Genomic DNA, 11,181 nt, shown 5'->3' with positions numbered 1-11,181 from the left:
CCGTCAACATTTGCTGAAGTCGTGAACATTGCTAGGAAATATCATCGATCCGGGAGGAAAGGCAGTTTAGCTATTAGAAGTAAGAGAAGAGACAATGACTAAAGAAGTGTTAGGAAAAGTAGGTGCAATACTAATGGAAGAATAAGTGACAGTAGTCATCATCATAGAAAGAAATACAATAATCTGGAAAAGTATATGAAGGCAATAAGTATGATAAGTCATATAAAAGACCATATGAGAAGGGTTCTTTTATGGACAATTTGACCAAGATGCCAATAGAAATTGATGCAGATATGGGCCGAGACAAATGGTCACGCGTTTACCATTTAAGAAATAATCCCATTGGGCTTCAGGAGTATTTTGGAGAGCAATTATTTGGGCCAATTATTGGATAGTCGGTTTAAATGAAGTAACTGGAAGCAAGCATTCTGCTGGAATTAGAATCCTTATGGGACTCTAATTAATTTTAATTTTATAGTTTAGCTTTATCTTATCTTTTAGTTTGTTATAAATAAAGCTATGTTAGTCATCATATTTTTCTAGATTTTTTTCAATATTGTGTTTCATTCGTTGAAAGTAATAAGCAGCTGAAGCTGCTTAATCCCTGTTCTATTCTCGTTATTCTCTTTGTGTTTGACCACGGTCACAAACTTTACATTAAGTGGTATCAAGAGTCAGGATGGCCGCACAACAACCTTGTCATGGTGCTTATCGATCTATTAGAATCGGTGATCCTGATCCATATGTGGAGATCGAATGCCTTCAAAAAGGATTGCAGAACTGGAATTGCACAACCAACAGAACTATGATCGTGATTATGAGCAATCACTCGATGATTCTGAACAAGGTAACGTGTTTGAGGATCATTATTAGAGGGATCGGGGGTATGATGACCCTTTTTGAAGCTTGGAAATGAAGGGGAGATTCCGAAATTCACGAGAACTATGCACCCGGACGATTTTCTTGATTGCTTGAGTACCGTCGAACGGGTGTTTGACGTTAAGGATATTCCTTAACACCTTAAGGTGAAGCTTGTTGCAATTAAGCTACGAAAACATGCTTCTTCATGGTGGGACAATGTTTGTAATCATAGGGTGTATACCCGAAAATCTAAAGTGAAAACATGGGACAAAATGAAGAAACTTTTGCGTTCACGTTTCTTCCCGAAAATTTCAAGCGAGAAGCATATTTGGAATACCACAACTTGCGCCAAAGAAGTTTGAGTGTCGAGGAGATCATACGGGAATTTGATCATGCTCGAATTCGTTGTGATGTTCAAGAAAAGAATAACACACGGTTGCTCAATTTCTGGGTGCTTTGAATTCTAATATTGCTAATATCGTGAGTTTGCAACCCTACTTTACATATAATGATGTGTGTCGGCTTGCACTTAAAGTCGAAATGAAACAAAGGGTCAAGGGAAAACTTACGTTTGCAAGGAACATAACACCATCGACAACCAAAGTTGGAACAGTAGCCCCAAAAAAGGTAAAGGCGAATAGAAAATGACACCACCAGGTACGAGTAGTAACAGTCGAGGTCCTAAGTGTTTTAATTATCAAATTTTCGATCACTATTCGAGGGACTGTCCTAATCGTAAACATGTTAATTATTGTGACGATTTTGAGGAACCTGGGGCCTATGATACCGAGGAGGAAAACAATACCGCTCAATTTGACCAGGTGGTGTTATATACTGATCAAGGTGAATCCTTGGTAATTCGGCGAGCATTCAAAATAGCCCCGGGTCCATCGACCAATCACAAGTGGTTGAGAAACAACATCTTTCAAACAAAGGTCACGACAAAGGGTAAAGTGTGCACAATGATAATTGACGGTGGTAGTTGCGAAAATGTGGTGCCCACATAGATGGTGGATAAATTGGCCCTAGTCGCAGAGGATCACCCCAAGCCATATCAATTAACGTGGCTAAAACGGGGAAATCATATCAAAGTCACGAAAAGATATCTAGTTCAGTTTTCGATAGGGAAAACAAATAAGAATGAAGTTTGGTGTGAAGTGATTCCGATGGATGCGTGTCATCTTCTTCTAGGGAGACCATGGAAATTCGATATAAAGACGAAGCACGATGGATTCCACAACACATATAGCTTTATGAAGGACGGCATTAACATCACATTAGCCCCCTCACGACAGTTTTCGGGAGCTGAATCTGCTTTAATTCTTAACAAAGCTGCGTTCGAGGACGAAGCTAAAATGAAGTCACTGGTATTCGCCCTTATTGTGGCAGAAGTTAAATCTGATATGACTGTGATTCCAGCTGCAATCAGGCCCTTACTGACCGAATATGGTGATGTTTTTCTAAACGAGATACCAGCCGGGTGGCCTCTTATGCGTGATATACAACACTGTATTGACTTAGTACTGGGCTCGGTTATTCCAAACAAACCCGCTTACAAGTTAAATCCGAAGGAGTATGAAGAATTACATAGGAAAGTCAATGAGTTGTTACATAAAGGGTTGATAAGGGAGAGCATGAGCCCATGTGCGGTTCCCGCCCTTATTGTTCCCAAACAGGACGGTTTATTTCGTATGTGTGTAGATAGTAGTACCGTCAACAAGATTACCATAAATTATCGATTCCCTATCCCAAGGTTTGATGATCTTATTGATCAGTTGCATGGTGCTATGGTCTTTTCTAAAATCGATTTACGAAGCGGGTACCATCAAATACGCATGAGACCAGGGATGAATGGAAGACATCATTTAAAAAACAAGATGGTTTATACGAATGGATGGTGATGCCTTTTGGACTTTTGAACGCACCTAATACTTTCATGCGTTTCATGAATCAGGTATTTAAACCGTTCATTGGTAATTTTGTAGTTATGTATTTCGATGATATACTTGTCTACAGTCATGACAAAGACCAACATTTTTATCACTTACGCCAAGTTTTTAATGTTTTGAGGGAACAAAAACTATATGCTAATGGGGAAAATAACACTTTTTAGCTACAGAAGTGACATTTTTGGGTTATATTCTTTCGGGTAATGGTATACGCATGGATGAATCAAAAATTGAATACATTACTAACTGTCCGATCCCCTCTACTATACACGAGATTCGAAACTTCAATGGGCTAGCATCCTTTTACCGCCAAATTATTGAAAATTTTAGCACGGTAATCGCCCCGGTTACCAAGTGTATGAAAGGTGGACGTTCTAAGAGGACAGACGAAGCAACAACAGCCTTCAATGATCTAAAGGATAAGGTAACTCATGCTCCTATACTTGCATTACCGAACTTTAATGAAGTTTTTCAGGTTGAATGTGATGCTTCGGGAGAGGGTATTGGCGGTGTGCTTAGTCAAAATAAGCATCATGTTGTATATTTTTGTGAAAAACTTAATGAAGTCAGGCGCAAGTATTCCAATTATGACCGCGAGTTTTATGCAATAGTGAGGTCTCTCGAAGTGTGGCGACATTATTTACTTCTGGTCGAGTTTATTCTTAATTCTGATCATGAATCGCTTAAGTACATCCACGACCAACATAAATTGAATCCTCGTCATGCAAAATGGGTTGAAGCTTTACAAGCATACACTTTTGTTATTAAAAACCAAGTTCTTGATGTTTTGAGTAGAAGACATGTGTTACTTGGTACAATGAGCATTCGAGTTACTGGGTTTGAGCATTGGCGTGAATTATATGTTACTGATCGGGATTTTAAGCATGCTTGGTAAAAGAGTACTCAAGGTTCTTTTGGCTCCTTTATTATATGTGATGGTTATTTGTTTAAACGTTCGCAGTTATGTGTTCTAGGGGTTCAAATCGTGATGCTATCATACTCGAAACTCATGCAGGAGGATTGGGTGGTCATTTTGGCATGAACAAAACACTTGTAGGTATCAAGGAGTGATTCTATTAGCCACACATGGAGCGGGATGTGAACCCATTGTGTCTCGATGTCGGGTCTGCCATATTGCAAAAACACATGGTAGTAATGCAGGGTTATATACGCCCCTACCCGTCCCCACTGTCCCTGTGAAGATGTATCTCTTGATTTTGTTTTGGGATTACCAAAGAAACAATGGAAGAAGGATTCGACTATGGTCGTGGTTGATACGTTTTCAAAGATGGCGCATTTTGTCCCGTGTACCAAAACGTTTGATGCCAGTGAAATTGCTCGTCTCTATTTTATAGAAATCCTCAAGTTGCATGGGGTTCCTAAGACCATCACCTCGGATTGCGATGTTAAATTTATCAGTCATTTTTGGCGTACCTTGTGGGCACGTGTGGGGTCTAAGCTTCAATTTAGTAGTTCCCATCACCCACAAACGGATGGACAAACCGAGTTGGTAAATCGCAGTTTGGGTAATCTATTACGAAGTTTGGTGGGTGAGCACCCGAAACAGTGGGATCAAACATTACCTCAGGCCGAGTTCGCGTTCAATTCTTTCGTTAATCGCACGACGGACAATACTCCTTTTGAGCTTGTTTATGGTCGCAACCCTGTTACCCCTTTTGATTGGTTGCCCAAGCCTCTTCTCTCTGATGGTGTACACGAAGGCAGTGGTCTTGTTGATCATATGAAAGCCTTGCATGAACAAGTTCATGCGCGTATTACTAAGCGAAATCAGACATACAAAAAACAGGCTGATCGTCATCGTAAACATGTGGTTTTTAAAAGAAGGTGACCTAGTTTGGATACATTTGCGTAAAGAAAGATTTCCGGGTGGTCGGTTTTGGCAAGTTACAACCTCGGGCCGATGGTCCTTTTCGGGTTATCAAAAAGATAAATGACAATGCTTATAAAGTTGATTTACCGGGTCACTACAAGGTCCCCGCTACCTTTAATATCGTGGATCTTTCTCCTTATTTGACTGATGATGAGCAGGACCTAGACTCGAGGTCGAGTTCTTCTGAAGGGGAGGATGATGCAGATATGGGCCGAGAAAATGGTCACGCGTTTACCATCGAATAAATAAAATCATTGGGCTTTAGGAGTATTTTGGAGAGCAATTATTTGGGCCAATTATTGGATAGTCGGTATTAATGAAGTAACTGGAAGCAAGCATTCGGCTGGAATTAGAATCCTTATAGAACTCTAATTAATTTGAATTTTATAGTTTAGCTTTATCTTATCTTTTACTTTGTTATAAATAAGGCTATGTTAGCCATCGTATTTTTCAGATTTTATTCAATATTGTGTTTCATTCGTTGAAAGTAATAAACACCTTAACCCCTGTTCTATTCCAGTTATTCTCTGTGTTTGGCCATGGTCACAAACTTTACATTAGAAATACTGTTAACAGAATTGGTTAAGGAAAAATTCAATCCACCGGCATCAATGGAAAAGCGTGACGGACATAAAAGTGACAAATATTGTGAATTCCACGAGGACCATGGCGACTTATGAATGTAAAGCTTTAATAAGGAAAATTATAGCAAAATCAAAGTTGGAGACCTTAATCATCTTTTGCAAGGGAAGAAATTCAAGAAACCAGACCCAAATAAAGCTTTTAACTAGCAAAAGGATGATGCGAAGAAAAACGATAAAGGCGAGGAAAAAGTGATCATTCACATGATAAGGTTGCAAAGTCATGGGTCTAAAGTTGAAAAGAATGAAGAAGCCTGGAAGGATGCAGTAATTTCGTTCCCTTCGCTAATTGGGAAAGAGTCAAAGAGAAGAGCCAGTTGTAGTTGCTTGAAGATAGAAAGGGTTTGCGTATATACGGGCAGTGAAGCCGATGTCTTATATGAGCATTGCCTAAGGACATTACCGACTCATGTGAGAAGAAGTATGAGAACATCACATGCAGTAATAGTGGCGGATCTAGAAAATCGTAGTCACTGATGTCACTAGTTAAAAACTCAAAAAAAATTACACTATCCAGTGGTGTCACACACAAAAAATTACACTATCCAGTGGTATCACTAGTTAAAAGTCCAAAAAAGTTTCCACTGAATTGCGTATCTCAGTGGTAGCTCGTGCTACCACTCGGCTTCAACTAGATCCGCCCTTGTGCAGTAATCACCAGGTTTGAAGGGTCGTTTGTTGAGCCGCTGGGAAAAGTTAAGGTTCAAGTGATGTTACGAAAGTTTCCTTGTGTTAGGACGGAGGTGATTGACTTTTATGTGGTGGCATCAGTAACGGCAACTAACGTAATTCTGGAAAGAGGTTCTTTAAAGATCTTTGGCACAGTTACATCAACTACTCATGGGTAGATGAAATTCCTAACAAAAAGGAGAGTGGCAAGGGCCCAATTATCACGGTTTCCCTTGCCAGGAGATTTTCTTTATGAGGAATGGACCGTACCTAGATAAGGATGGATTGGAACATACGAAGTTTAGACCCAAAAAAAAAAAAAGGATTTGTGTGAAAGAAAGGCTGACATTATTCTGGAAAGAGGGTTGAGCACTTGTATAAAAGGGAGGACAAAAGATGTTACGAGAAAAAGGTACTTGGAAAAGAGAGCTTGTGGACAAGGAAGAATGTAGGCAGCATGGAAGAACGAAGCAAGTCAAAGGACAAAAAAGTTGTGTGGCCATATTACAGGAAGGGTTGGAAGCAAGTACGTGTGAAAGCAGTAATCAACATCGCCAATCAGTCCAAAAACATAAACATAGCTAGTAGCAAAGATTTAAAAGACAATTAGATGGAATTTGGAAGGAGGAATTGATCACTCCAACCCAAAGAGTTCCTGATATATTTATGATGTATCTTTTATTTTATAATTTTCTCAGTCAAGGAAATGTATGGCAGTCTCATCAGTATGCGAATAAAATGAATGTCCCGGTTACATTGCCATTCTACAAATAGTTAAATAAAACATTCGCTCAGTCAAAAAACGACCGTGTAGCAGCAAACGGATTTCTGAATCCTGTAAATCCCATACGAGTCATTTACACACCCTTAAGAGGTGTGTTCTAGCACTCGATGGTGTAAGTTTATTTATAAACGACAAGTTGGTAAAAAGTGGAAGTAAACACTATACTGCCAAACATTAAAACGTAGTCTAGATCTACGTATGTCGACAACAAGCAAGAAATTACAGTCCTAGTTCTATATAAGTTAAGTTTTTTTAAACAGACAAATTACGCACGCCAGAAATTGTGATATCAAACTATTAAATTCACAAGTCAAGTCTTTCTAAACGGAAAGATTATGCCGAAAGCAGTTAGTAAATGATTAAAAGTTAATCCTTTGTCACAAGATAATAGGTACGAGAGGATTTTTATTAAACAAAAGGTAAAGTTACATTATAAATTTACAAAGTAAAATCCAAGACCTGCTTAACTTTTTCAAGGCTATCAAAGAGGCATGTTTTGACTTCTGATGTGAGGGTAGTGCCCTGAAAACTCTTTTAAACATTTTATCAAACAGGTAGAGTGCGAACCAAATATTAAACTGATTAATTTAACGGATTACATTATATTTTACTAGAATTTAGAACTTCTGGATTTAGGAACTGAAATTGCAAAGCATTATTATATAAGTGAGATTGCTTACTTGATAAGTCGTTTGATGATCTGGTTAGAAAATTGGGTGCTTCAAATAATTTTATCTTCTAACATAGACATTTGTAGCCTCCTTTATGTCCAAAAGTAAAAAATGAGAGTAAAACTTTAAAGTTCATGATATAAATACAGTAGACGTTAAACTTTAACTAAAAAGAGAGCTTCGTTAAACCGGCCAACCAAATTGCTCCTGCATATATCCACTCCTATTTAAAAATAAACTGTATCTTAATCTATTGCTACTATATTTTCTCTCTACCAAAATACATGTATTACTACATTTCTTTTGTATAAAATTTTAGTCTTGGATATTAAGATATCTAGTCATACCTACAATAAAGTCAAAAAATAAATGTAAACTTCACTCAATCATCAGTGCACATGCAGTTAACAGTTTAGGAAGATCATATATAGCAAATCGAAAAATATATTAGTTTCACAACTTGATCATATTCATATATACGGAGTAAATGAAAACCATGACAGTCAATATAATAACCAAGTGGAAGTATCCTTTACAAGCTATAAATCAACCAAGAAACACATCAGTTTTCATCAACCTTTTCCAACAAATTAAAACAAAGCAATGCATTTTGTTAAGCTTCTCTTATTCATTTTCGCAATTTTGTCTCATGATGTCGTTTCCATAGATTTTCAACCTGTTACTGTCGTCTTACCGATAACAAAAGACACAAAAACATCTCTATACAAAGTTGTTTTGACAATTTGGTCTTTGACAACTAATTCAACTTACCTTCTTGACCTTGATGCACCTTTCATTTGGAAACAATGTATTAATATGCCTATTCATAAACCTTATAAGTACTGTCAAGATCAATATGATTGCTACGATGGCCTTTATTGTAAATCTTCATCGTGCATCGATGCAAAATCATACGAAATCAGTCCTAATTGCCCGTCACTCAACAATATCACAGCAAAATACGGATGCATATGTCCAGTCACTCCTGTTAATCCAGTCACAAAAGTATGTAAAATCTCTCAGTTAACCACTAAGGAATTGATTTTGCCACTGACAGATGGTAGGAACCCTACTTTGTCTCAATTAAGTAACTGGTATTATCTATTTTCATGTGCACCTTCTTCCTTATTAAGATCTATGCCTAAAGGTGTTACAGGTGTGGCTGCCTTTTCGTGGTCTAATTTAGCGTTTCCACGTCAGCTTACTTATCCTAAACCCACTCAGCAATTTGCACTTTGTCTACCAACCTCTGCTTCGGCTCCTGGTGTGACATTTATAGGCGACGGTCCGTTTTATTTTCTTCCTTTTCCAAATCTTGATATCAAAAGCATCCTTTCTTACACTCCAATGATCAGAAAGTCTTCCAAATCCCTTGGTTATTATGTTACAATTAACAAAATTTCAATAAAACGAAAACCAATACCATTATTCAAAAATATTTCCGCAAAGCTTAGTACTCTTGTGCCTTACACCACACTTAGAAGTGACATATATGCAGCTCTGCTTAAAAGTTTTTCTATGTCCATCAAAAACATTCATCGTGTAAACACTACAAAACCATTTGGCCTATGTATGAAAGCTAGTGATATTGCGTCTAGGAGTAGTAAGTTTAGTGTTCCTAACATTGATCTTGAAATGGAGAGTGGGAAGATTTGGACCATTTCTAAAGACAACTCGATTAAGGAAATGGGGAATGGTGTCGCTTGTCTTGCGTTTGTCGATGGAGGATTACATGTGGACGATGCAATTGTGATTGGGACGTTTCAGATGGAGAATAATTTCTTGTTCTTTGATCTGGCCAATCAAAAGTTCTGGTTTAGCTCTTCCTTGTTAGCTCGAGGAACCTCTTGCAGCAGCTTCAACACCACTGTAATTGGTTAGTGACATGATCATTTCGAGTTCGAATTCTTTAAGAATTAGGCGAAACTACGTTTGTGTATTTAGTGTTGATCAGTGATCGCATACCCTTTTATTGTAATTCAGTAATGATGTGTCTAAATAAATGTATTTTGATTATCTTTGTGTGTTGATTGATTGTCAAATAATAGCTCCATCCGTCCAAAAATTATTGTTGAGCTTTAACTTTTTAAGTCTTTCTTTGTATAAGTCTTTAGATGATTTTATTTACGATACTAGAAATGTATATGAATGGACAAAATTTATAATGTGTAACCACTCACTTCTTTCTAGCCAGTAGTGGAACTTGAACCTGAACATAGATGGAGCGAGTGTAAAAATTTTATAAATATTTCATTGTCAGCAGGGGTAAACACTAAAAAAAAAAAATTTATTTTCCCGTTAAATTCAGGTGAGGCGGATACCCCTTTAGGTAACACTATGTTCCGCCCCTGTTTCTAGCGCCATTGGTCGTTTATTCTATTTGACTGGCGTCAGGTTGATACTCACGTTAAGGTGATGTTGCATGATCTTGCGCGAGACTCTTGTCATATCGGCGTCGCGCCAACAGAATACATCATATCCAAACTCGATAACAGGATGTTTCGCAATATTTCTTTAGTTTCTTGCGTTAAGCTCTTCCCTATCTTAACTTTTTGTCCGGGTAAGCGAGATTTACAATGATAAAGCATTCCTTTGTAGCACCAACTTCAGGCGCTTCCCCTTCATTGACCGTGACTGACGAGCACAAAGCGTCCAATGGTTTGGATTCAAGCATTGCAATTCCTTGCGCGGTTGGAAACTTTACCAACCCGTGTATAATGCCCCATCCTAATCCATCTGGACGAATACATTACATTTGGTTACATTGCGAGGTACTTGACCTCTATATGATACATTTTACAAACATGGCATTCGTTTTTTTAAGACAAACTTTCATTTCATCGAAAGTTGACGGCATGCATATCATTTCATAATATATCCAACTATAATTGTCTTAATAATAATCTTGATGAACTCAACGACTCGAATGCAACGTCTTTTGAAATATTTCATGAATGACTCCAAGTAATAACTCTAAAATGAGCAAATGCACAGCGGAAGATTTCTTTCATACCTGAGAATAAACATGTTTTAAAGTGTCAACCAAAAGGTTGGTGAGTTCATTAGTTTATCATAATCATTCATTTTCATCATTTTAATAGACCACAAGATTTCATTTTTCATAAATAACATCTCATATCAGGCATTTCGCAAACTGCATAGAGATAAAAATCATTCATATGGATTGAACGCTTGATAACCGAACTAATATGATGCATATAGAATATCCCCATCACTCCGGGACTCTCACCGAACATGATAATCGAAGTACTAAAGCATTCGTAACCCGAATGGGACGTGTCAAGGTCCATAGATCTATCTTTAGGATTCACGTCAATTAGGGGCCATTTCCCTAATTCTTAGGCTACCAAGCTAAAAAGGGGCATATTCGATTCGATAATCCAACCATAGAATGTAGTTTCGATTACTTGTGTCTATTTCGTAAAACATTTATAAAAGTAGCGCATGTATTCTCAGTCCCAAAAATATATATTGCAAAAGCATTTAAAAAGAGAGCAAATGAAACTCACAATACGATATTTTGTAGCAAAATATGCATACGGTGGAACTGAACAATGCAAGTTGGCCCCGGATTCACGAACCTATATCATTGATATATATTAACACATATAATCACATAATTTCTTCTATATAATATTTATGCATATTAAGTGTTGTAGTTATATATATACTTTATTTATGTTTTGTATCTTCA

The 11,181-nt window shown here is 37.5% G+C and overlaps 2 protein-coding genes across 2 annotated transcripts; both read left to right on the top strand.

The window, feature by feature from the left end:
* The first annotated feature begins 1,868 nt into the window (after nt 1-1,868).
* Nucleotides 1,869-2,762, top strand: LOC139901743 (uncharacterized). The gene has a single exon (XM_071884421.1). It carries the CDS (start codon nt 1,869-1,871, stop codon nt 2,760-2,762), a length of 894 nt encoding a protein of 297 aa, XP_071740522.1.
* A 5,307-nt stretch (nt 2,763-8,069) lies between these two features.
* LOC139901742 (chitinase CLP-like) lies at nt 8,070-9,347 on the top strand. The gene has a single exon (XM_071884420.1). The coding sequence runs from the start codon at nt 8,070-8,072 to the stop codon at nt 9,345-9,347; it is 1,278 nt and encodes a 425-aa protein (XP_071740521.1).
* The last annotated feature ends 1,834 nt before the right edge of the window (nt 9,348-11,181 follow it).

Source organism: Rutidosis leptorrhynchoides, chromosome 3, assembly GCF_046630445.1.
Source record: "Rutidosis leptorrhynchoides isolate AG116_Rl617_1_P2 chromosome 3, CSIRO_AGI_Rlap_v1, whole genome shotgun sequence".
NCBI lineage: Eukaryota > Viridiplantae > Streptophyta > Magnoliopsida > Asterales > Asteraceae > Rutidosis > Rutidosis leptorrhynchoides.
The sequence above is the reverse complement of the archived record's forward strand: the minus strand, read 5'-3'. Positions and strand labels throughout refer to the sequence as shown.

What these genes read in the sequence shown, in the direction of transcription:
- LOC139901742 (XM_071884420.1), top strand. Translation starts at nt 8,070, where the DNA reads ATGCATTTTGTTAAGCTTCTCTTATTCATTTTCGCAATTTTGTCTCAT.
- LOC139901743 (XM_071884421.1), top strand. Translation starts at nt 1,869, where the DNA reads ATGGTGGATAAATTGGCCCTAGTCGCAGAGGATCACCCCAAGCCATAT.